General features: G+C 34.7%; 1 protein-coding gene across 3 annotated transcripts in view; it reads right to left on the bottom strand.

Annotated features, from left to right (window-relative positions):
* Nucleotides 1-3,054: 3,054 nt before the first annotated feature.
* SRP54 (signal recognition particle 54) overlaps nt 3,055-27,758 on the bottom strand; it is a 39,135-nt gene continuing 14,431 nt past the window's right edge. For all 3 annotated transcript variants that reach the window (XM_042942972.1, XM_042942974.1, XM_042942973.1), the window contains 13 exons: nt 27,114-27,198; nt 25,454-25,558; nt 23,273-23,339; nt 23,135-23,192; nt 19,078-19,228; nt 17,826-17,974; nt 16,695-16,795; nt 16,114-16,200; nt 12,903-12,976; nt 12,577-12,685; nt 6,802-6,972; nt 4,293-4,388; nt 3,055-3,197 (listed from right to left, as the gene is read on the bottom strand). In XM_042942972.1, the coding sequence (XP_042798906.1) occupies nt 3,106-3,197; nt 4,293-4,388; nt 6,802-6,972; nt 12,577-12,685; nt 12,903-12,976; nt 16,114-16,200; nt 16,695-16,795; nt 17,826-17,974; nt 19,078-19,228; nt 23,135-23,192; nt 23,273-23,339; nt 25,454-25,558; nt 27,114-27,198 (1,345 nt within the window). In that variant the 3' untranslated portion in view covers nt 3,055-3,105. The remainder of the gene's footprint in view (nt 3,198-4,292; nt 4,389-6,801; nt 6,973-12,576; nt 12,686-12,902; nt 12,977-16,113; nt 16,201-16,694; nt 16,796-17,825; nt 17,975-19,077; nt 19,229-23,134; nt 23,193-23,272; nt 23,340-25,453; nt 25,559-27,113; nt 27,199-27,758) is intronic.

Here is a 27,758-nt window from a genome sequence, read left to right as displayed (position 1 = left end):
ACTGAACACAAAGTTACTCCCCTCTAATTGCAAAGTATGGGAAAAAAACTATCATAGTAAAATTTCACATCACATCAACAACTATTTAACAAAGATAACTCTTAGACTACTCAACTCTCTAGAAATTAAATTTAAATTAAGCCCCCAACATAGGAGATATAAATTCATCATTCCTGTAACGTATGACTCGAAAGCAAAGAAGATGTTAGACTCAACTTTAATGCAATGGCTTAACATTGAGAGTATGGTAATTGGATTTTAGAGCAAAATTTTGAAGATGACCACTCCGTTTCGAATCTGGTAAATACAAGCAATGAACAAAATTATCTAAATATGAGGTGTGATGATGGATTTCTAGTTTTGGATATAACTTATTTGGCTTTATTAAAATTATTTCTGGGTTTTAAGGAAGATCAAAAGTTACATACATTTTGTTATTATTTAGCCATGGTTCTCACAGATCTAGTTTTTATTAGAACTTATTCAAATTCCTTGGTTACTCTCTCATACAAACTGTAAAATACTTGCTTTTACCACATACACAAACATCAAGCTAAAATTCCTTTGCATTTAAACGCTTTTTCCATTTTTTACTGAAATATTTGTATGTACTAAAGCTATATGTAAAAGAAATCAATTTTATTTTTATATTGTGGCTTACTTTTTAAACCCTCTACATTCACTGAAATAAGGTATTAATATTATATGTTCTACCTATAGGAATATGCATAATGAGACTTTAGTTCTAGTAAATTTCCTGCTTTTGTTACCTCTGTAGATCAGTATTTATTGACAATATTACATTTCTTTTTAGCTACATGACACTATACTCAAGATAGTATAGTACTGCATGTCAGACCTAGGAACTCTTCTCATTATAATGTACTGTATTTATCTGAACAAAATAATGATTTATATAAGACACTTTGAAATCATTTTTACTACATATGAAAGGTACTTAAATTTTTTCCAATAAATTACTCCATAAAATTGCAATGCATTGTATATACTTACCTTGTATCTTATATGCCAGCAAATATGATACTTCCAGAAAAATACTGACATCCATCACATGAAATTGCCCACTAATTTGCCCTTTGTTGGTATTATAGTTTGTTGAAATTAATTTCCGAGTTTTTGTTTTATAATTACATAAGCATTGTAAGCTTAGGAACTACACCTAGTTTTATTTTTGTACATATTATAATAAACTTCAGGAAGAATCCAATGTTATACAATAGTAGATCTACGTAGGGGTCTAAGTTGGGAATATAACAGGTATCAAAAAGCTTAGGAACCAATTTTAACAATAGTGAAAAATAAAAGGAAATTTGGTCAAATTATTTATGCTGTCAAACTTACGTTGTTTGCACTTGGACAAAAACCGTGAGAATGGAAGGCTAGCTTTTGCAACTAAAGATGTCAGATTGAGGAATTAATGAAATCAGAAGTTTAGAGAGCATCTCCAGTGCCCTCGTCTTACCAAAGAGGAAATGGAAGCTGAATTAGGTGTTCTGCTGTCCTTTGCCACTGTTATTTTTGCTTCTGAAAAATATAATTTGCACCAGACACAAAAAAAACTTAAAAGCAATACCTTAGTCATAAAGTTTGGCCAAGTGTCTCATTTCCTTTTTTGGTCAAAGTGAAAAGTGGTACCCCGAGGACAGAAATCACAAAAATGCTTGCCCAGAAAAGGTGGTATGCATCAGTTTAATTAGAAACTAATTTGGAAAACAGCATTTTCTCATTGTCAAATTTCTATAGCTGGACCTTATGACATTTCTGCAGAGTACAAGATACATCATTTATATAGGGTATACAGTGTTTTATAGGAGTATGCTAATTTTTAGCTGGTAAAAATAATTTAGTGGTATATAAAAATCTGTGCCCAAGTAAACCAGAAAATCTGTTGCACTCTTTTTGTAATTATTTTTAAAAGATACTTTGGCTTATAAGACCTTTTTGAAACGCTTGAGTCATAAAAAATTAATACTATAAAAATATCCTCTCCTACTACTACAAATCAATCCTGTGCTGAAGATCAATTCACTATAGCTCAAAATACACAACTATACCATATCTAGTCTTCATGATCAACAATGAATAAGTATAATAATTATTCTAGTATTTTTAATTTCATAACTTATTTAAAAGCCACTTTTCTAAATGTACTATGCAGCAATCCAAAGTAACCAACAACCAGATCAACCTTGTCATGGTCTTATTATTTTTAATATGTATTAACAGCCTAATATATGCAATTATTTTCCCATTAGGAGGTCTATACATTAACTATTAACAAAGTACATCAGTTTCATCAAACAGATTTTTTTGGTGTGTAAGAAACAAAATTGGCTTTTCAAAAAAAACCAAATATTGTCATTAAGTCTTCAAAAATATGAGATAAGAAAATGGAAGCTATATACAAAACATTATATTGTAAACTAAACAAATTCACAATTTCAATTTAAATGGCAGGCCTATGATTTGTATGGCAAAATTACCGTAATTACTCTAAGTTAAACAAAAATCCCTAATACTAATGGTTAAATTATTCTATGATATTTCCAATTAAAGGTATACATGTAGGACTAGTTTTAAGTGACATAGCAATTGGTTTTTCTGTCTGCCTTTTAATGTGATACATTGATAAATTTAAATCATAAGAAAGTTAACAACCCCTTAATTTATAACGAGTTTGAAGTTTATTTTACAGCACTTTTATTGAGACATCATGTAACTACTGACCAGGACTGTTTACAAATGTAATGCTTGGCCTTTGAGACAATTAAAAACTTTTAAGTACTAAATTTTACATCATGATTTGTTTAACTTAAGAAGTATTATGGTGGTGAACACTAACAGAAGAAAATCTAAAGCAAAAATAGAATGATTTCCACAAAAACTATACTTTCCTCCCTTATATCAAAGGGAAGGAGGAAAGAAGGAAGGAAGAAAAGGAGGGGGAAAAAAGATGAGAAGAAGAAAAAGAGCAAGACAGGCAAGAAAAATACTTTTTTTTTCCTGTTTGCAAAAAGGAGGGAAACTCTGAGGTCTCAGCAAATAATGTAATCAACTGAGTCAGTTTATATTAAGGCATCTTCTTTACATATTATTGAATCCCATCATGCCTTTCATATTGCCAGCAGCACCCTGTTGAAACTGCCTCATCATTGACTGAAGTCCTGCCATACCACCTAGAGTGAAAGTAGAGTAAATTCAGATAATTATTATGCAGAACTTGAAACATTACTTTTGCCTAAGAAGTACTTTAACTTCTAAAAATTTACTGGGATCTGACTGCAATTTGGTCATCAGCCTTAAAGAACAAACCAATTAAAATTTTGTATTATCACCAATATCCTTATCTGTAAAACAGAATGAATAACATATCTCATCAAGTTATAAGGAATAAATGAGATAATATATGAAAGGATCTTAGAACAATACCTGGTACACAATAGGAAGTCAATAAAACTAAACAAAAAAATTTTTTCTGGGAAGTCCAAAAGACTCTTGTTGTAAATCATGACCAATTCAGGGGAGTAGAGGAGTTGTTTCATAGGACTTACAGGAAGAAAAGAATTTACCATTTATTGAACATCTGTATGCCCAGAACTGTACTAAATGCTTTCATATATATTAGCTCACAATGTCCTGATGAGCTATTATCTGTGATTTTACAAAAGAGGAAAGTGAGTTTCAGAAAGTTTAAGGAACTTTTCATAGGTCACATGGCAAAAGTATAACTGGGTTTCAGAATCCTTATATAATTTCAAAGTCTCATTGAAAATACCCAGATTCCAAACTAGGGCAAAAGGTCTTCAAACATTAACAGAAGATGATTAAGTATCTTGCTCAAAAATCACACCAATGGGGCGCCTGGGTGGCTCAGTCAGTTAAGCGTCCGACTTCGGCTCAGGTCATGATCTCACAGTTTGTGAGTTTGAGCCCCGTGTCGGGCTCTGTGCTAACAGCTCGGGGCCTGGAGCCTGCTTCTGATTCTGTGTCTCCCTCCCCTCAGCTCCTCCCCTGCTCACACTCCGTCCCTCTCTCAAAAATAAATAAAGATTAAAAAAAAAAAAAAATCACACTGATGGCAGCAGAAGAGTAAATAAAACCTCTGTTATATAGCACTATTACAACCATTCAACTTAGAATTCAGATGGCCATTTCCCTAAACCATACATCTTTGAACAGATTTTCATAGTATCACAACAGAAGGCTTATTAAAACTCAACCTTTATAAATTAAAACTGTATGTTATAAAGTGGCAACAATTTTATATTTACCCATGTGATGCAGAACTCTTGGATCCATCATTTTGGCCATTTGTTGATTCAATTTTGCCATCTGTGACTGACTCACATTCTTAGACATGTCACCACCTGAAAAAAAATAAAAAGGTTTTGAGTCAATGTAGAATGTAAGAATGTAATATAATCAGGGTATCAAAGAAAATTTAATGAATTGAGTAAAATTTTTAAACAATCACCCATAACCTTAGGTATTAGGTTATTACCCTAAACACATTATTTCTATTTATACATATTCCCTTCTAATCTTTATCTCAATTACATACATATTTTTGAGAAAGAACAAAATTCTATATTAAAATTCTATATTAAGGGACATTCAAGGGACTTTTTAAGGGCTATTTTTGTTAAAACTGTATCCAGTGGTTATTAACAGTAAGCTCTAACAACAATTGTTTAATAGTCATACGGGAGAATGCTAAACAAAAAACTGACTTTATAGATAAGAGTTAATCAGGAATGAGCCTGGATTGCTGGTAAATGAATATGAAATAATGACTCTGAGAAAGCATGAAGATTTGCATATATCTAAGAAGCTATTAAAAATAATGAAAAGCTTCAGACAAGAGAAAGACAAATAATGCAACTCCATTTACCAATGAATTTCCACACACTTGGTTGAAACTCCACAGGAAAAAAGGAAGCCAATAAAAGAGATGCACTCTGAGGCAAAACAGGAAAGAGCATCCTTTAAGAGAATAGCTGCTGTGGTCTTAAGAGACAGGAAGCAAAAGAGATTGTCGATGTAACAATAATGAGTAAGTAGAGCTGCTTCAAGCAAAATTATTTCAAAGGAACATAACTCTGGTGCTTCTCAAAAGTATTTATGAAAATGAGCATCAAAGCTGACTAATCTGAATAAGTTATATGAATTAAGATATATGAATGAAAAATATGTTTTTATAAAACATGGTAAAATCCGTGAAAAATTTTTCATGATTAATAAATCTGTGTAAAACATGAATTCTGTGTCTATTGGTAAACTGTCATATGTATTTGTTTCCGAGGACTTAAAACTTCTAAAAGAACATCAAGAGCCTGGTATGACAAGAATGTGTGCCACATCCACTGCTCATTTCATCTTGATTGTGCCTTTACTGAGTAATCAGTGCTTAGATCTGCAGTTCTATCAAGAATAGTCAGCGTTATTTGAGAAAGATGTTAAACTGACATAATGTGTTTAATAATCACTATCTGAAACAGCATGTGATGTTAGGAATTACAATTTTAAACATGTTAGTCTAACTTTTCTCCCTGCCACAAAAAACAAAATAGAATATAACAAGCATGGAAAATAAGTGTCTAGGACAAAAGGCAGTAAAAACTTCTATATATAATATAGAACAATATAGAAACATAGAAAAAAATTTCAATATAGAAAATATAGAAAAAAAATTAGAATAAATTTTAAGAGGATTAGGACAGTTGATTAACTCTTTAGAAAAGTAAACATCTTTTTGCTTTATACAGTACACAGCAAAATAAATTTCAGATGGGATAAAGAGTTAAAAACTAAAACCAAAATAGAAAGTATAGGTGGCTATTGTGGTACCAACATGGAGAAGGCTTTTATGAGTACAAAGGAAATCAAAGAAAATGATAAATAGGCTTGGCTACATTAAAAATGAAAGCTTCCTTTCACTAAAAAAAATAAATAAAAGTAAAAGGCAAATGAAAACTGGGTAAAATATTTGCAGACACAAACGAAGCATTTTAAAGAGTTACTACAAAGCAATAGGGGGGAAAATGAGACAAATAAACAAGGAACCTAAGAGGTGATTCACAAAAGAAATTCAAACCAAAACATGTATGAAGAGATGTTAAACTTGAGTGGTAATTTAAAAAACACATACTGAGAAAACATTTAACCACCAATTGGAAATAATAATTACAAAATTCATTCAGCATCTACTATGTATCTGATCAAAATAGACAAAATCCCTGGCCTCATGGAAGACTGCACAGGAACTGATGCAGGAACTGATACTGATACAGGAGCAAATGGATCAACATAAATAACCACTGCACTAAACGAAGATACAAGCATACCTGGGAGAGTATTCAGTGCTTCAAAGTTATATTTTGAAGAATATTTGACAATACAGATAAATAGTCATGACGTATCAGAAGAAAGCACTCATTTACCAAATGTTATTTGCAATAAAACCCATAGGATTCTCTGGAGAGAAAAGGTAATGGGTGCCTTAAGATTTTTTTCTTATTCTTTCTTATATGTTCTAAATTGTCTTTAATATATATTACATCATAAAAATAAAGTCATTAAATTTGTTTTTTTTTTAAATATTAGTATTTATTACTTTGAATGTGCAAACAGATAAATCACAGATCACATTCAAGAAGTACTTGAATATAACATGAAATTCAGCAATGTTTGCCAATCCTGGTAGCACTCCTGGCTTTTAATTTCTCACCTTCTTTCTTTACTTTCAATACTAACAAATGAGGAGTTTGTTTCTTTTCTTACCTTTGAAAAGTCCTTTGATACCTCCCATCTTTTTTACCATCTGTGCAAATTTGGTATATTGTGTCAAAAGTTCTTGAACATCTCTTGTCGACACACCTGATCCTCTTGCCACTCTTTGGATTCTTCCTGGTTGTTTACTAAAAACCTTGGCACCATCAGTACTGTCAAGTTCTGTAGACGAGGATTAATTACTATCACTTACATACAATTAACATTCATTATCAAAACAGTTATGTACAAATACCTCACACACACGAAAACAAAATGATGAAGTCACCACCAAATTTAACAAATGTTATCATCATCTGCCATGTTTGCATCTTATTTTTAAAAATTAAACATGGAATATATTCAAAAGAACATTTATAATATTCATAAGCTATGAAAACAATAAAACAGGGGCTCCTAGCTTAGTCGGTTAAGCATCTGACTTGATTTTGGCTCAGGTCATGATCCCATGGTTCCTTCACGGGATGGAGCCCCGCATCAGGCTCTGCACCCACAGGAGGTGCTTGCTTGGGATTTTCTCTCTTCTCTCTCTTTGCCCCTCCACCTGCTCACATGTGCTCTCTCCCAAAATAAATAAATAAACTTTAAAACAAATAAACATGTACTCACCCCACAGTTTAAGTAAAATAGAACATTCTGAAAACCTTTGAAACCCATGTCCACTTTTTCCATATCTCATATCCACCTGCTCCTCAGAGCATATATTAGAAGCATAAGGTGTATTTCAAAAAAGAAAACTGCTCATTTCTAAATAACTACTAACACTTAAATCACAAATTTAGGCACTTAAGCAAGTGGAAGTAGGTAGGCTCTACCTATCATCAACAAAATAATGGTTATATTTTTTATTTTATTTTTTTTTAATTTTTTTTTTAACGTTTATTTATTTTTGAGACAGAGAGAGACAGAGCATGAACGGGGGAGGGTCAGAGAGAGGGAGACACAGAATCTGAAACAGGCTCCAGGCTCTGAGCTGTCAGCACAGAGCCTGACGTGGGGCTCGAACTCACGGACCGCGAGATCATGACCTGAGCGAAGTCGGCCGCTTAACCGACTGAGCCACCCAGGCGCCCCATGGTTATATTTTTTATAATCAAGTAATTATTATTAGTATTTTAATCCTTTCTATAACATAATGAGTTAATTCCCTCCAGCATTTCTAGTTTTTATTTTTATTTTTTAAGAATAATTTTTTTAATTAAAAAAATTTTTTAATGTTTATTTTTGAGAGAGAGAGAGAGAGAGAGAGACAGAGTGCAAACGGGTGAGGGGCAGAGAGAGAGGGAGACAGAATCTGAAGCGGGCTTTAAGCTCTGAGCTGTCAACACAGAGCCTTACACGGGGCTCAAACTCACAAGCTGTAAAATCACTACCTGAGCCGAAGTCGGACACTTAAACGACTGAGCCACCCAGGGGCCCCATTTTTTTTTTAATTTTTAAGTTTATTTACTTTAGAGAGACAGAAAACACATGTGGGAGAGGGGCAGAAAGAGAGAGGGAGAGAGAGAATCCCAAGCAGGCTCTGCACTGTCAGTGGAGAGGCTGATGCTGGGCTCAAACTCACGAACTGTGAGATCATGACCTGAGCTGAAGTCAGACGCTTAACTGACTGAGCCAACCAGGCGCCCCACCCCTTCAGCATTTTTATACCTCTATGAGTATTATGTGTATTTCTTCTGGCTTTAGCTGCATACAATCTCAGGAACAGGATGGACTTTAGTCAAAATTTCTATTATGTCTTCATTCTCTCTACAACATTCCCCAATAAATGGTCACCTAGCCTCCATCTTAATATCCCCAGGAGAGGTGACCCAGTATCTGAAATACAGTAATCTATGCCATTCTAATGTACCTATAATTATGGAAAATATTTCCAGGGCACCTGGGTGGCTCAGTTGGTTAAGTGTCTGACTCTTGATTTTGGCTCAGGTCACAATCTCATGGTTTGTGAGATCAAACCCCACGTCAGCATGGAGCCTGCTTCAGATTCTCTCTCTCCTTCTGTCTCTGCCCCTTCCACACTCATGCACACGTGCATGCACACGTGAGCACTCGCTCAAAATAAACTTTAAAAATAAATACATAATAAAATATAGTAATCTATGCCATCCTATTATACCTATAATTATGGAAAATCTTTTTTTCACATATTAAAATGAAGTATGTTTCTATGGCACTTCTTCCTATTTGCATACATGTCTCCTTGCCAGACACAAAGAATAGGGCTTTCAGATATTCTCAAATATTTGAGAATTTGAGAGACTATTTCAAATTCTTGTGAATTTCCTCTAGATTACAAATAACATTTCCTAAATATATCTTCTAATTTGTCTATGCCCTCTAAGCATATCATCCAGAAGTGAACTGAAATCCAGGTGAAATTTGATTACCAATGAGATATAAATAAAGAGCAAATTGTCTCATAATAAACTTACAGTCATTAAAACCTAAATCCATTTCATAAATGCAGCTTTTAAGCCCCAACTTCACTATAAAATATTTAGGAAATATGCATTCTAAGACCTCAAGTGTAGTGAAGAAAAAGACACGCTAATAACAGCATATCATGGTAAGCAACATGATAGATTCAAGCAAATAGCAAAAGGGGACATAATTTAAAGAAGAAAGTCAGGAAAGGCTCCATGCTGATGGTTTCTCTTTAACTGAGTAACAAGGTAACTCTTGTCCTAAAGAACAAGTATGAGGTTAAGTAAAGAAGAGAAAGCAAGGGACATTCTAGGAAGCAGAACATGGATTTCTAGAATAAAAATAGTTTTTTGTAGAAGAAACCAGGCTTGGATAAGAGCTGAGATTTAAAAAGTTCCAAAAGTAGATAAGGACAAGATTATAAAGAACTTGTAAGCCAGGTTTAAGAGTTTCAAATTCATTATGACAACATTAAAGAGCCACTGAAGGAGTTTGACCCCAGAACTTTCTATGTTTAGAAAGACCATTCTTGTGGCAATGAAGAATACAAACTGAAAAGAGGGATGAAAAAAGACAAAGGGAAATGTTAGGAACCTATGATAGCAATCTAGGTAAGAAATGATGGGTGTAAAAAAAAAAAAAGAGAAATGATGAGTGTATGAACTAATGTAGGGGATTTAGAGACAAAGAGAAGAGGGAAGATATGAGAAATATTAAGGAAATGGAACTCACTAAATCTAAGATAATGTTAAGGTTCCTATCTATTCCCCTAAAAGTGGTAAAATACTGATAGAAGTAGACTGTTTTAAGTTAAATATGTATGCATACTATAATACCTAAAGCAACCATTAAGAAAACTATTCAGGGGCGCCTGGGTGGCTCAGTCAGTTAAGCATTCAACTGTTGATTTCAGCTTAGGTCATTATCTCATGGTTCCTGACATTGTGCCCCTCATTGGGCTCTGTGCTGACAGCACGGAGCCTGCGTGGGATTCTCTCTGCCCCTCCCCTGCTGGTACTCTGTCTCTCCCTCTCTCAAAATAAATAAATAAACGTGAAAAAAAAATTTAAAAATCAGACAAAATAGACAAGGGACAAAGGAGGACATTACAGACATTATGATAAAAAGGTCAATTCACCAAGAAGACCCAACAATCCTAAATATGTATTGTACCCAACAAAAGAGCTTACCTGACAGAAAACTGACACAACTAAAAGGAAAAAGTTAGGCACTTCAATACCTTTACCTCTGTCATCAGTTGAACCACTAGACAGAAAATCAGCAAGGACACAAATCTAGGCTGACCCCAGTTTTTAGCTTAGGTGACTGAGTAAATAGGTATCTATTAGATAGATGAAGCGTCACTCACCAAGGGAGAAAAACTACATTTTGGATCTGTGCCTCAGAAAACTTTCAATTATGTAAATAAAGATGTCTGCCCACCATTTAGTGAGCATCTAGAAAGGAAGTGGTGCAGAGTGTAGACTCTTGAGCCAAAATGCCTGAGTTTGAAGCCCAGTCTCTCTACTCTGTAGCTAGCATCCTTGGACAAATTACTCAACTTTCCTATATCTCAGTTTCCTAATCTACAAAAGTTATATAATAATGGATTTTAACCCCAGAACTGTCTCTTGAGAGTGACTGTGATAATTAGATGGGTTAGTCTATGTAAAGTGCTCAGGACAGTAGCAGGACAGAGTAAATACTCCAATTATGGCTGCAATTATTAATTCTACATACAAAACTTTTCACGGTGTTAAAGATTCAGAGATGAGAAAGACACAGTCTTATCTGGGTTACTATGAAAGCCTAGAGCCCAGGAAAGAGGTAGAGAATACAAAAAATAATCAGTGAAGCAGTAGAGGAAGCACAGATGTGGATGAATTATTCAAAGAAAATGAGCAGAATGAGAAGAAGCATTGGCAGAGGACAAAACTTGTAGTATGTATTCATTTAAGGGACAGGCTGGGAAAGTAACTAGGTTAACAAGAAAAGTAGAGTAAAAGTGGGGAGATGGTATAACAGAAACCAAGAAAAAAAGGTGATTAACAACAGTCAATGTTGTAAAGGTCAAGAAAAAGACTGAAAAGGATCCAATGGAGCAGCCCAGCAGGCTATTGGAAATCTTAGTATCTATTTCCAAGCAGTGGTGGGGACAGAAGTCAGATTTCACTAATTTGAGAAAAATACAAACCGTTCTTTGAAGAAGTTTGACTGGAAAGAGAAAAAGAGTAAAAAAGCATGAGAGAGAAGTATAGCTCAAAAAACTTAATGTTTATATGCTGATGGGAAAGAAAAGTCAAAAGATGAGAAGAGACTAGAGATCCAGGAGAGGATTGTACTGAAGGAGACCTAAGGTCCTTGAAAAAGCTTGAAGAGTGGTTTGTGGCTGCCACAATCGTATTGGTAAGTTAGCCAATGGTTGAGGAAGTTCAAGGCCAAAAGCCTGTATTTCTTTGTAAATGAAGTCAGAGGTCAAGTGGTAGAGTTAGACCTAAAAACTGTTTGGCGTATCTTCTGGGCTGCATCAGAAAGGGTGCTAAAAAACTGGAAAAAAGATAAAGGGGTCATAGTATTATAAATGTTAATGAGCTAAGGATTACATAAAAGACCTGGAAGTATAATGCAGGATTACAGAGAACAGTATATGTCTTTCTTTCTTCCTTTTTTAAAATTTTTTTTTTTATTTTAGAGAGAGAGAGTGCCCACACGCATGGGAGACAGAGAGGGAGAAAGAGAGAGAGAGAGAAAGAATCCCAAGCAAGCTCCATGCTCAGCACCGAGCCCAATGTGGGGCTTAATCCCATGACCCTGGGATCATGACCTGAGCCAAAATGGAGACTCGGATGCTCAAACAACCGAGCCACTCAGGCACCCGGAGAGCAGTGTATCTCTAATAAGACTGAAACCCGAGAGTTTCAGTATAAAATAAGTTTGTAAACATTGCTTAAACTATCTCTCTTTCTGACAGATTCCCAATTCATGTTAGTATATGAGAGCACTAAGGAGACTTATAATAAATAATAGTTTTTTTTAACCCATAATTCCCCCAAATTTATTTGATTACAGAACTCTCCTTTCAAGTTATTTCCATCATCATCATGAAAAATTAGTGTTCTTTTCATGAAATTCATTTGGAGAACTGTATTAGACATTTCTCTCTCTGATAAAGTCAATCCAGTAATAACAACCCTTTGAGTAAGAGCTTTCAGAGGGCTACAAATCTACCTAACAATCTTTCAATCTAAATTTTTCCCCATCTTATCCACAAGAACACAGTGAATCCACTTGTAAATATTCAGAACATTGTCCTCTAAATCAAGTAATCTGCCATCTTACCTTGATCATTCATACTATCCATTATTGTCATTAATTTCTTTAGCCTTGCCATTGACTCCTGTTCATTTCCTTTGCTCATAAAATCTGTTCCAAAACCAGGGATCATCCCCTAAAACAGATATATTTAAACATAAAATCAACAACAGCTTGAGATTAAATTGTTCACAATGTTCACATTTAAGTACTCAGCTTTAATTCTGACACTAAGTTTTTAAAGCATTTTTACCCAAACAGCAAAAATAATGAAAGTAAATGCATCTACTCTTTAAAATTTTAATGAAAAACAAAAGAATATGAAAATAAACAAACTCTTTAGGATAACTAACCAAGATCTGACTGAAGGGGCCCATTTTCATGATATTTTGAAATTGTTCATACATGTCTCGCAACGTAAACTGACCTGAAATATAATATAAATTATTCAGACATATTAGAAGGTGTACATTTCCATTCAATAAAATTAATCTTTTCCTTAGTCATGGGTTCATCCTGAAGCACACTTACAAAACATCTAATCAACAAATATTCCTGAGCAGTTACTCTGGGCAAGATCATAGGATGAATGCAGTACAGGATACACAGATGCACAGACAGATCCTATCCTAGAGAAGTTTACATTCTATCAGAGAAAATGGACAACAACAAACAACAAAAAACATGAAAACGAGGCAGATAAACTCTACCCACTAGGGTGACTAAAATTAAAAAGTGTGACAACACCAAAAGTTAAAGAAGATATGGAGCAAGCAGAATTCTCATATACTGCTGGTGAGAATGTAAAGTGGCAAAAACACTTTAGAAGATCATTTGGCATTTTATAAACAACTTAGCTATCCGTGAACAAGAAAATGGAGAGATTGTGGATGAAATACTACTCAGCAATTAAAGAACGAGCTACAGGCACATGCAACTACATGGATGAATGTCAAAAATATGATGCTGAGTCAAAGGAACCAGGTGGGGGAAAAAAGGAATACTCTAGGATTCCTATACTATGAAGTACTTACTGGCAAGGAGAATAAGCAAACTTTCTAGATAATGGAAATGTTGTTTCCTGATGGATATGGGTTATTATGCATTTGTCAAAATTGATGGAATGATACCCTTAGGATCTAAGCATTTCATTACGTGTAAATTAACTTCAATTAACAATGACAAAAACATCCAGAGTATTTTCTATTTATGTCCTAAAGATATAAATGGAAAAGGTATTTGGTTTTAGCCATTCTGAAATTCAGTGGCAGTACAATATTTTAAAAGAAATGTTATAGCAGGCAGCTAGAAATGCAGAATTAAACAGTGGTAGAAAAAGTTAAGGCTGAAATATTATTTGGTCATTATACATACATGACAATTGAAGCCATGATAACAAAGGAAATTCACTGTCATGGAACCCAAGTGAAGAGTTTGAAAACAAAAGAAAGATAACACTTAAATATTGGGAACCAAGGGAAAAAAGAAAGATTACTAGTTTTGCCCTTGGTGACCACAGAAATGAGTAAAATGCTAAGAGCAGAAGCAAAATGCAGACATAAGGAGAGACCTAAGAGTCAAAAAGTAGACTGAGTAGGGATACTTTACCCAGTTTAGTGTGGTAGTGGAAGCAATGGTAGGACGGTTCAAGATAGAGGAAGGCAGGGGGAAAGAGCCAGGCCATGAGGGACAGATTCATTCATTCAATAAATATTTATTAGAGATCTACTAAGTGTCAGAAACTGCTAGATACTGTAAACATAAAAAGTGAGGAACACAGCTATGAAACTTACCTTCACCTTCAAGCAGGGAAGACAGGTATCTAAGAATTGTGATGAATGATACAAAAATTAGAGGGCGCGATGGAAACATAAAGCAGAGAGTTCTCAGTCCAGGGATCAGGTAAAATGTCCCTTTTAAAGAAGGAGAAACTTAAATATGCGTAGGAGCTGCCCAGTATGGCTGGGGAGAGGAGGGTGGAGGCAGGAAGAAGATACCTAATAGGCAAAGGCACAGAGGAGACAGATAGCAATGTACATTTAAAAGCTGAGAGAAATTCAGCATGATTGGCACACAGAATCCTATGAAGAACAGCATCAAAAATGATGTAGAGAATGTGGGCTAGATGGTAGTCATTTTTTTTTAAGGATTTTATTTTTAAGTAATCTCTATACCCAACATGGGGCTCAAGCTCACAAACCCAAGATCAAGTTGCATGGTCCTCCAACTAAGCCAGCCAGCCAGCCTGATGGTAGACTCATGTAAAAACATTCTAAGGGCAAGGGGAAGCCATTGAAAGATTTTGAGAAAGGCAGTAGTAGGATCAGACTTGCATTTTTGAAAGATCACTTTGGCTGCAGTATAAAAAATAGATCCAAGGGGAAGAATCCAAGAAACAGGAAGATCTGATAAAAGACAGAATAAACAATCTGGGCAAGAGGTAAACTTGCATAATTACTGGAGCTGGAGAAGGGAATGGAATGAAGACAGGAGGTAAAATCAGTAGGACAAGCTGACTGACAGGAAAAGTAATGGGCAGGGTGAGGAAGAAATAAGAGAGTCCATGACAATACTCAAGTTCCTAACTCTGGCAATAAGACAAATGATGTTAACATTCATTGATGGTAACAAGGGGGTGGGAAGTTAGGATGGGAAGATACGGGATATGCTGAATTTGAAGTGTCTACAGAACATCCAAGAATGGTCTAACAAACATACAGATAGGAGTCTGAAGCTCCAGAGAAAGAAGATGACCTAGCATGATCCCTGAAAAATACCAGTATTTAAAACAGGAATAAAGGCATAGGTAACTGACAACATGAGTGAGAAAGAGGAAAGAGGCAGGATAGTATGTGACCATGGAAACTAAAAGTAAGATCATTTTGAGAAAAACAGAATGGTCAATAATAATAATAGTTGAATGCTTCTGATGTGTTAGACATTTTATATATATCAGCTGATTTAATCTTCACAACTCCATGAGGAAGATACTTAGTACTACCTACTTTTTACAGGTAAGGAAATTAAGGTTAAGTAATTTGAAAAAGTTATACAGCTGAAAATAAATCAGATATAAATTCAGGTATGATAGATTTAAGAACTTGACTGAGTTCTTAATCACAACATATATTCTCTATAGGAGTGGTCTTTAATGTGGAGTCAAAAAAAGTGTTTATTAATCTCATTCTTTTAAATTTCCTTATATTTTATAATGTAAATAATATACACACACACACACACATATATACACACACTTAATTTATAAGTAAACAGTTTAGAAGAGTGTTCTAACCTATATTTAACCTGTTTTACTTCAAGAAACTCCATTTCAATTTTAATTTTAAGGCAATTTGATTACAAGAAAGAAAATAAAAATACTCAATTCTACAACTGCTCACATATCTGAGATTTAAAATGATTTGCATACAAATCATGTAGAAAATAAACATTTGAAGAACTAACTTTAATAAGAGATTTATCATTTCAAACAAATTAACAGTAGCTTTATCAAAAAGAAATCATGGGAAGACATCTGAGAGCAAATGCTTTTTGCTACTCATATACCATGTTTCAACTTCTCTATAAGCGCTTCATTGTCATCCAACTTCAACTCATTGACTTTATCTATCAGTCCTTCAATGTCACCCATACCTACAAGACCCAAAAAAAGAAAAATTAACAATAGCATATGCTGCTTTACATTATACAAAATACATGCACATAGGTAATAACCATGTGAGATAGCAGGTCAGATATTCCTACCATACTTTACAGGTGAGAAAACTGAACCTAGAGTGACAAAGCAGGGACTCCAGCCCAGGATTCCAAATTCCATGCTCTCGAACTCTATTACCTAGTACAAAAGTTTTACTGCCATTACCCCTGCTATTACCACAACCACATATTTTTGTATTATGCTCTAAAACTTTTCCTAAGAATTTTCCATTGAGTAGCTCATTCTACCACTCTAACCACAAGAAGCAGAAAACCATCACCCTTCTTTTTACAGGTGAGGGAGATAAATCATGGAAGGTATTGGTTTTCCTGAACTAGTCAATGAGAGGGCAGGATTAAAATCCTAATCCATCCCAAAGATCTATGCTATTTTTTGGAGATTTTTCTATATCCTCTACCAATGTACATACCAAGAAGCTTGCTGATGAAAGGCTGTGTTTTGAAAGGTTCAAAGTCATCTATGTGTTCCCCTGTACCAATGAAAATAATTGGACTTTTTGTGGCAGCAACTCTGCAAAGAAAAAGAAAACATAAAATAATCTCAAAAAGGCAAACAAATTTCTAGCAGATTACAGAGTATTTAGACAAAGGTACACAGTTCAAATTTTTCACCTATTAAAACGGAACTATACCAGAAAGACTCCAAAATTCTGTTTCAATTTAAACTTCTTTTATAGACCATATTAAGTCCACTATTGGAATATATTTTTATTTTATTTTTAATTATTTAAATTTGAGTATATATTGGAATATATTTTCTTTTCTTTTTTTTTTTTTAATTTTTTTTTTTCAACGTTTTTTTATTTATTTTTGGGACAGAGAGAGACATAGCATGAACGGGGGAAGGGCAGAGAGAGAGGGAGACACAGAATCGGAAACAGGCTCCAGGCTCCGAGCCATCAGCCCAGAGCCTGACGCGGGGCTCGAACTCACGGACCGCGAGATCGTGACCTGGCTGAAGTCGGACGCTTAACCGACTGCGCCACCCAGGCGCCCCTATATTTTATTTTCTTAAATGTTTATTTATTTACTTTGGAGGCAGGGAGGGGCAGAGAGAAGGAGAGAGAGAATCCCATGTAGGCTCTGTACTGTCAGCACAGAGCCTGACATGGTGCTCAATCCCATGAACTGCGAGATCATGTCCCAAGCCAAAATCAAGAGTCGGGTGCTTAATTGACTGAGCCGTCCAGGGGCCCCTTGAATATATTAAAAAAAAAATTTTTTTTAGCGTTTATTCATTTTTTGATAGAGCATGAGTTGGGGAGGGGCAGACAGAGAGGGAGACAGAATCTGAAGCAAGCTCCAGGCTCTCAACTGACAGCACAGAGCCCGATGCAGGGCTTGAACTCCCGGACTGTGAGATCATGACCTGAGCCGAAGTTGGAAGCTCAACCGACTAAGCCACCCCGGTGCCCCGCCTTGAATATATTTTTAATGATCAAAAAGAAAGCCATAAATACACTCATATACACACACACACACACACACACACACACACACACAAGCCCAAGACTTAGGACAACAGCATCAATGATACTTACGCACTAAGTGCACCACCTCCTTTTGCATGCCCATCAAGTTTTGTCACTATGACCGAGGCTACATCTACTTTATCTTTAAAAGCCTTTGCCTGGGCTTCACAAGCCTGCCCAATGGAGGCATCCATCACATAAACAATGTTATCAGGTTGCTAGAAAATTTAAATGAAAACAATACATATTTTTCCTGCTCTTAAGCAAATTTCATCATTAGAAGCTATAGAAAAATATTTATTATAAATAATTATTCATTCAATCAGTAAACATTTACTGAGGAAATACTATGTATTAGGCACCATTTAGGTCCTGAGACAAAGAGATGAATATGTAAATCCTAGTCCTTATAAGACTTGCATTCTAGTCAGAGGAGACAAATAATAAATGGGCAAGTAAACTTTAAGATGTACGATAATTAAAATGAGATAGAGAATATGAGTTTTGAGATGTGGGAGGCTTCTTTAGGTGGGGCAGCCAGGGGAGGTCTCTCTGGAGGTAGTAACATTTTAGCTAAAGTGTGACCTGAATAAAGAGGAAAAAAGTTATGCAAAGATCTGGAGGAATCACATTCTAAGCAAAGGGAATAGCAAAAGTAAATCAGAGGAAAAAACATATAAGAGTATGCACTAAAACCAAAATTAATAAAACAGAGGTGAGGCTCTTTCCCTAAGCTCTGCTCAACTAGGTCAAAATAATGGCATGCCTAAAGAAAACCTCACTAGCATTAACCATTAACTAAAGAATTACTGCCAACTCTTCAATGGCAAAACGTGGGTTCATGGGCAAAATATGTGCTACAGATTATTTACAAACCGCCTCTTCTCCCCAGATTATTTCCATCATAATTTTAAAGAGACACTAAATGATGATTAATATTTTTAAGTGCTTCATTTTGAAAATCTTTCAAAATCCATCTCAGGTAAATGTTCCAATTTAAATAATTTACAGAAAGGAAATTCAACAGATATTAAAAGTTAATTCTAAACTTTTGTTTCTTATTTTTTCTTATATATACTAATAAGATAATTAAGTAAGAAAGGAAATTTTTGATACTTACTTATAAAAATTTCATACCTAGTTAGAGAAAATTAAGTCCTTACCATACAGATATACGTACCCAAAATAGAAATAACTTACTTGGAATCTATCATACAGGCAAAAAATAACTTATAAATTTACATGGATCATAAATTCAGTCAGGTTTTGCAATTAAGTTAACCAAAGTCCTTACAATGTTATTAAATTGAAAGCTACTTACTATAGCATTAGCGACTTGAAGCATTTCTTCAAACAAAGAGTCTTCCTGTTTATGGCGGCCACTTGTATCAACAATAATAATTTCAAAATTTTCATTTTTGAATTTGTCCACTCCTTCAGAGGCAATGATAACAGGATCCATTTCTGTATAGCTATTTAACAAGGACAAATGATTTAACAACAACCATAAGAGCAAAACTTATGAATACTAATAATTTGGAAACTGTTTCTACACCTTTAATGCATTCTGAAAAAGTCATAATGATCACAACTGCAATTTAGAATAACAATATCTAATAAATATTAAAAATAGCAAACAAAAAAAAAATAAAAATAGCAAACCACTTCTAGAGTATCATCAAGCAATATCCAGTTTTCCAATCACAAAATTCTATGTGATTCTGCCACATGTCTTCTCTGAATGTGTTTTCCTCAGATACTTTTTATATTTTCTTAAAATAAATGACTGAGTTAGTGTTTCACACGTTTTCCCATTTAACACCCTTTTGTAAGCATTTTATAAAACCGTTATTCTTGTAAAACATGACTTTTAGGCTATATAGCATTCCATCATATGGCTACGCAATCATTTCTTGAATAAATGCCCTATTGTTGGTCATCTGAGGTTTTTTCAATTTCTTGGTATTAAAAACATAGTCAATATGAAGAGTTCATAATGTTGTTTCTTTGAAATTGTGATGACATATTCTTACAGCTTGAAATTGTATCAAATGATATGATAATTTAGGCTTTTTGTTTCTTCTTTGTTGATTTTGATGGGAGTTCTCTGTGCCTCTTGGATGTGGATGTCTGTTTCCTTCCCCAGATTAGGGAAATTTTCAGCTATTACTTCCTCAAATAAATTTTCTGGCCCCTTTTCTCTCTCTTCTTCTGGTACTCCTATAACCTGAATGTTATTACATTTGATGGTAGGCTTTTCGCTCCTAAGAGGAAAAGGTCTTCCATAAAAGTTTAATTTCATTCCTATTTCACCACATTTTCACAATTCTCAAAACTCTTTTCAACTTGAAAATCAAGAAATGAAATCCCAGAGCTCCTGGGTGGCTCAATCAATTAAATGTCTGACTTTGCCTCAGGTTGTGATCTCACAGTTCATGAGTTCAAGCCCAGCGTTGGGCTCTCTGCTGCCAGCACAAAGCCCGCTTCAGATCCTCCATCTCCCTCTATCCCTCTCTCTCTCTCTCCATCTCAAAAATAAATAAACATTTAAATTAAAGAAAAAAAAAAAGAAATGAAATCCCATTTTAATTTGCACTGTTTTCAGTAGTGGCAACTTCTTATACAGATCAATACTGTCAAATGAAAGGACATATGTTAAAAAAAGTTTTCCCCCTAAATTAACAATAAAAATCAGGTATGAAGGCATTTGATAAGAATATGTGTGAGATTTAAATGAAGAAAATTACTATATTTAAGGACATAAGTTTTTAAAGCAAAAATGACATAGTAGGTTTCTAAGCTAACTATACAAATACAGTAAAGATGTCAACTCTTCACTAAGTTGATTAATTGGTTTCAATGTACTTCCAATCAAAATCTTAGAGAGATTTTTCTTTTTGGAACTTAATAAGGAATTTTAAAATTTAATATAGGAAAATAAGCAGGTGAGACCAGGCAAGAGAATGTTGAAAAAAAAAGTCATATAAAAGAATTACATTAAATTGTATATTATCTATTCCAGAATTATTAAGATCCCATTTTTTTGTAAATGTGTTAATGAAGTATAATATATATACAGAAAAGCTGCACAAATTATAAACTCTGAATTTTCACAAAGCAAACACACCCAGATCAAAAAACAATAACCAGCACCACACTCCCTCCTAAGCGTAATCACAATCTAGTCATAAGATCTCATTTGTAATTAAAAAAAAGATCCCATTTGTAATCAACTCTACAGTGGTCTACTGATATACAGGAAGATGCACTATTTTAAATGTTCATTTTGATGAGTTTTGACAAATTTACATATAACCACTACCACAACAATCAAGGTACAAGGCACTGTTAACACTCCATTTCAATTTAAAATTATCTTTCTGTGTGGTTGTTTGTACTGACATAGAAAAAAAGCACAGGTGGACACACTAAAAACTGGTAACTAGGAAGTGAAACTGTTAGTGCTTTCACTTCTTTAAAAGTTTTATGTGAAATAGTTTTTTTTAACACAGAACAAATGATAATATAACAAACAGTCCAACATGTACCACCCCCTAAAATAAATGCTAATATGTAAATTTAACAGCCGAGATGCAGTTCAAATTCTTCCTCAGTCTCACTCCCTTCAGTCCTCCCAGAGGAAACAATGATACACTAATACTTTACTCCACACATACATGATGTTTCTTAAGTTTACATGAGCAAAGGAGAGATTATTTAATAAATGGTATTGAGATAACTGTTTAAAAATGCTCTGGCTTTGGGGGTCCGTGGGTGGCTTAGTCAGTTAAGCATCCAACTCTTGATTTTGGCTCAGGTCATGATCTCAAAGTTTGTGAGATTGAGCCCTGCATCAGGCTCTGCGCTGACCATGTAGAGCCTGCTTGGGATTCTCCTGCACGCACTTTCTCTCCCTCTCTCTGCCTCCTCCCCTGTTCATGCTCACACGTGCTCAATCACCCTCTCTCTCACAAAATAAATAAATAAGGGCACCTGGGTGGCTCAGCCATTTAAGCGTCTGACCCCAGATTTCAGCTCAGGTGAAATCTCACAGTTTGTGAGTTTGAGTCCCACGTGCTGACCATGTGGAGCCTACTTGGGATTCTCTTTCTCTCTTCCTCTTTCTCTCTGTCCCTCCCCTCCCTCGCAAAAAAAAAAAAAAAAAAAAAAAAAAAAAAAAAAAAAAAAAAAAAGAAGATAAACTTTAAAAGAAAATGGTTTGGCTTTGGCCAATAGTTCAAGTAATTATCAGCTAAATTATTTACAAATTTTGAACCCTAAAGATAAAATTTTACTATTCCTTGATTTTTTATCCCTTGATTTTTAAATCTATATTAGAAACCATTCTTATCCTAAAAAGATAAAATTCCTAACATTATTCTTTAATCTACCTGTAAGACATTATCATAAAAAAACTGAAAGGAGGGGCGCCTGGGTGGCTCAGTTGGTTAAGCGGCCGACTTCAGCTCAGGTCCTGATCTCACGGTCCATGAGTTCGAGCCCCGCGTCAGGCTCTGTGCTGACCGCTCAGAGCCTGGAGCCTGTTTCCAATTCTGTGTCTCCCTCTCTCTCTGACCCTCCCCCATTCATGTTCTGTCTTTCTCTGTCTCAAAAATAAATAAAGGTTAAAAAGAAAAAATTTAATAAATAAATAAATAAATAAAACTGAAAGGAAAAAATTTTAAATAAAGAATACATGAAAGCGAAAGTTCGTTCGCATTTCTAGCCAGCCAAAAAGTAGAAGGCAGTGACTAACAAAATGATATCATTCATTTAATTACTTCAAAGTTTAGCTTCTTTAAACTTTCTTTCTAAGGGTATAATAAACCATTTATATTAATAATGTTAAAAAAATGCTATCCTCTCAAAAAGTCCTAAATTCAATCTAGACTTGATTTTTTTCATCAATCATTCTAACATGTATAAACTACCTACCTGAACTACTGTATCAAATGAAGGACAGCAATGATCAGAATCTCTGAGTTAATAACAAATTATAAGCTATTTTAAGATGATCAAACACAACTTTTTAAAATTATGTACTAAAGAAACAGTATGGAATTCACCAGTGTGTATTTAATTGAGGAATGCTTCAGATAGGTCTTAAAAGAAACAACAGGAATAGGGAAGCAAGTCAGAAGGCATGCAAGGCAGGATGGTAAATACAGGCAGAATTATGAACTAAATAATGTCCACTCTGATCTATAAGGCTGGATCAGAAGAGTCATCGTACAATAATAAAAGATAATTTATTAATTATACCCTACTTAGTTCCAGAAAGATTTAAACTTCTAAGTAAATATTAAAAATGTCACAAGATAGCATAAAATAAAAACTTAGAGAAGACATGAGTATCAAAATAAAAACCAGAAACCCACCTTCCATAGAATGGAATTCTTGCTTTGGTAGCATTCTGTTTTAGTTGGTCAAAAGCTCCTATAAAATAAAGAATTAATGAGTTCTCAGACTTGAAAATAAAAATTACAGAGAACGGTTTTCAAATTTAAACACATTACCTGCTCTGAATGTGTCTGCACATATCAAACAGGTCTTCCAACCTTTCCTCTGGTAATAATATGCTAACTGGGAAAATAATATTTAAAAAATACAATATCAATAAATACAAATTATTATACACAAAATACTTTTGTTTACTCTTGTTATTTACTTAAGGATTGAAGTAAAACTGCTCATATCCTCCTGAGAGTAGTATTATTACATTTTTAACAGTTTTAACTTTAATTTCAGTTAGTTACCAGTATAATATTAGTTTCAGGTGTATAATACAGTGATTCAACACTTCCATACAACACCCAGTGCTCATCACAGCAAGCGCATTCCTTAATCCCCATCACCTATTTTGCCCATCACCCCACCTACCTCCCCTCTGATAACCATCAGTTTGTTCTCTATAGTTTAAAGAGTCTGTTTCTTTTTTAAGTTTCTTTATTTTTGAGAGAGAGAGAGAGAGAGAGAGAGAGAGAGAGAGAACGTGAGCAGGGGAGGGGCAGAGAGAGAGGTAGAATCCCAAGCAGGCTCCGCACTGTCAGTGCAGAGCCTGACACGGGGCTCAATCTCACAAATCATGAGATCATGACCCAAGCCGAAATCAAGAGTTGGACAGTTAACCGACTGAGCCACCCAGGCACCCTAAGAATCTGTTTCTTTGTTTGTCTCTCTTTTCTTTTTCCCCTTGCTCACATTTGTTTTGTTTCTTAAATTCCACATATGAGTGAAATCATATGGTATTTGTCTTTCTCTGACTTATTTCACTTAGCATAATACTCTCTAGCTCCACTCATGTCATTTCATTAATTTTTTTGATGTTTATTTTTGAGAGAGAGAGAAAGACAGAGTGCAAGAGGGACAGAGAGAGAGGGAGACACAAAATCCAAAGCAGGCTCCAGGCTCTGTCAACACAGAGCCTGACGCAGGGTTCGAACTCAAGAACCTTGAGATCATGACCTGAGCTGAAGTCGGACACTTTGACTAAGCCACCCAGGCACCCCCATCCATATCATTTCAAATGGCAAGATTTCATTCTTTTTTATGGCCGAGTAGCATTCCATTATATATATATATATACACACACACATATATAAATTCCATTCCATAACATAACATTTCATTATATATATATTATATTATATTATATTCCATTATATATATAATATATAATATTATATATATTTAATATATATACACACACCACTATTATTACATTTTTGAACACAGCAAACATTCCATTATATATATATATATATACATATATATATATATTTATATTTATATACACACACCACTATTATTACTTATTTTTAAATGTTTATTTCTGAGACAGAGAGAGAGAGACAGAGCATGAGTGGGGGAGGGACAGAGAGAAAGGGAGACACAGAATCCAAAGCAGGCTGCAGGCTCTGAGCTGTCAGCACAGAGCCCGACGCAGGGCTCGAACCCACAAACCGTGAGATCATGATGTGAGCCGAAGTCGGTCGCTCAACTGACTGAGCCACCCAGGCACCCCTACATTTTTGAACACGGTGAATTTGCTAAAGAGTTTAAATTCTAACTGCCATACAGTAACATTCAAAGGACATAAAATGATCAAGCAATACATTACCATAGTGAAAAATACTAACCACTATTAATGTTAAGTAAAAATAAATAATAATAGAATCCTCTAAAAAATAATCCTTTTTTCTTTTTTTATAGACTATAACATAGTTGAGGCTTGTGAAACAAAATCCGGTAACAAACTTGAGGCACTTAATTCTGAAGAAAGAGGTGGTATGATGAATTAAAAATTAGTAGAAGGATATGCAAAATAAAGATCTATGATTATGTTGGGGGGGGGACACTGTGAAAAGAGAGCCTGGAACCACAGGAGATAAGCTAAACTTTCCATGTTCTCTTCTCCAAAAATCATATCCTCATGTCCTTAAAGTATAGGAACAGTCTCTTTGGTAAAAGAAACAGGATAGCTATGTAGAAGTCTACGATTCTTATAAAAAGCAATCACAAGGGAGACTCTGGGATTCTTTCTTCTTACCGTACAAAAAGCTATTACAAAAAAATAATAAGATATATCAAATAACACAAAATTGTAAAGCAAGCATTCTAGCCTGGCTTTAACATAAAACTTGATATATACAAACATGTATGTTCCATGACTTTTTTTAAAACTAAGTATAATTTACCTTTGAACATGTTGTTGTTTTACCACTCCCTTGCAATCCAACAAACATGATCACATTCTGTTTTCCTTTAGTGGGTGTCCATGCTTTAACTCCAGGGTCTACAAGCTATGTACCAGAAATAAATTAGTAAGATTGGCTTAACATACGCTTACATTCAAAACCCCTATCGCCACAACTTCTAAATTGTAAAAATAATTTAAAGGCACTTTGGTATAAAAGGCAACCATAATCCTACCATTCCCATAAAACTTGACTATTTCCCTATTTTGCCTACACAGGCAAATTTTCTATTTCAGATTCTAGATAAAAAGCAAACTGGAAATAATGTGAGGAATCCTACAGAGTTTAGAGATCAGACCTGGGTCTGCCACTAACTAGCTGTTCAGTTTTCTCAACTACAAATGAAGAAGCATGACTGGATAAATTCTCTGACCTCATTTACGTCTGAATTTCTTTTTTTATTTATTAGTCTATAAGAAACCAAAGGAATAAATGAAACTATTCACACAATAAATGGAAAAATACTAGAAGACCACTAGCAGACATCTGTTGCTCTAAAAAAAGTTTTTATAGTTCCTTCTTTTTCTCCCCCTACCACTGAACCTATATCTGTTTTTTTTAATGTTTATTTATTTTTGAGAGAGAGAGACAGAGCACAAGAAGGGGAAGGGCAAAGAGAGAGGGAAACACAGAATCCAAAGCAGGCTCCAGGCTCTGAGCTGTCAGCAGAGAGTCCAAAACAGGGCTCGAACCCACGGACTGCGAGATCATGACCTGAGCTGAAGTTGAACGTTCAACCAACTGAGCCACCCAAGTGCCCCTATTTTTTCTTTTTTTTTTTTTTTTTGAGAAAGTGAGAGAGAGTGAGAGTGAGAGAGAGACAGACAGAGAGCACAAGAGGAGCAGAAGGAGTAGGGGTGGGGGGAGAGAGAGAAAGAGAGAATCTTAAGCAGACGCCATGCACAGCATGGTGCCCAATGGGGCTCAATCTCCCACCCATGAGACCATGACCTGAGCCAAAATCAAGAGTCGGATGCTTAACTGATTGAGCCACCCAAGTGCCCCAAAACCCATACATATTTTTTAAAGCTCTAAGATTCTCACCATTATTTTCATGACCACGGAAGCATAATCAGTTCTAAGGTGATACAAAGTAATAGGCTATATTTACCACTTGCAAAATAAAATTTCACCAATTGCTCATAATCTAAACAAGAGTTGGGATATTTGGTCTTTTCAAAGGGAATTCTGTAAACAATGAACAGTTCAGAAAAGAAGACTTGTCAAGAGTGACTTTCCATACAAAAGTAAGACCAATAAGGCAAACCTGATGCTAAAGAGGATAAACTCAAGAGAGGCCCTTCTATCAATTAATCTGTAGTGAAGTTTTACTTTTTGTAACCTGGCTTTGGGAATTGTTGCAGGAATAGTACTGGCCTTTCATATCTATACTCAGAACTTTGTATTCAGAAAAGTCAATAATAAAAATAGGCCCCTTTAGAAAAGTTAATAATCTTTCCGTTAATATTTTTAATACAGATGAATATTCTATAAAAATGTAAGTAAGTATTCTGAAATAATATTCTTGTTCGCAGTGCTAATGTATTTTTACCCACTGAGGTCTACAGAGAATCACAGCACAATCCTGATATACTCTTACCTTCACAAGTTCTTTAAATACAGCGTGCTGAATCATTTTTCTTTTGTTAAGACCAGATGCCATCTCTTCAAGATCAATAGCAGACCTTCATGATGATGGTTATTTGTGGGTAGGAGAGAAAAGCCAGTTAAGACGTTCTGAAAAAAAGTTTCTGCTCCAGAGAATGTAAAAATATTCAATCATTCACATTAGTAGCCCTCTGATTAACATGCATATAATTACCACAGATTTATAAGTCTATATCCTAAAAAACTGATCAGGAAATATTAGACGGAAGACTGGTTAGTTTTTCAAGGTTTTTTTTTTTTTAAAGTCTAAATATTAATTTGTCCTCATATCACCACAAAGTATTAATTTTATTTACTTATTTTTACATATATACTTTATACATCTTTACACCCAGCAGAAAACAGGATTAATTTCTCTAATTCTAAATGTGTAAATGCCAGCAGTTCTACATTCATTACCCAGTCTAACAGTATGAAAAGGAAAGATGGCCTGGACATGACAAGGGCAAGGATTCAAGAAGTTAACTGAGGTGCCTGTATTACTCTATGAGCCCTGCCCCAGTCAGTGCCTTTCCCAGTGAACACAGTAACTGAGATGACACACATTACTCCTTCATTCAAATATGGACAGAAAATC

Source organism: Panthera leo, chromosome B3 (assembly GCF_018350215.1).
Source record: "Panthera leo isolate Ple1 chromosome B3, P.leo_Ple1_pat1.1, whole genome shotgun sequence".
In the NCBI taxonomy this organism is placed as follows: Eukaryota; Metazoa; Chordata; class Mammalia; order Carnivora; family Felidae; genus Panthera; species Panthera leo.
This window is presented reverse-complemented; position numbering and strand designations above follow the sequence as displayed.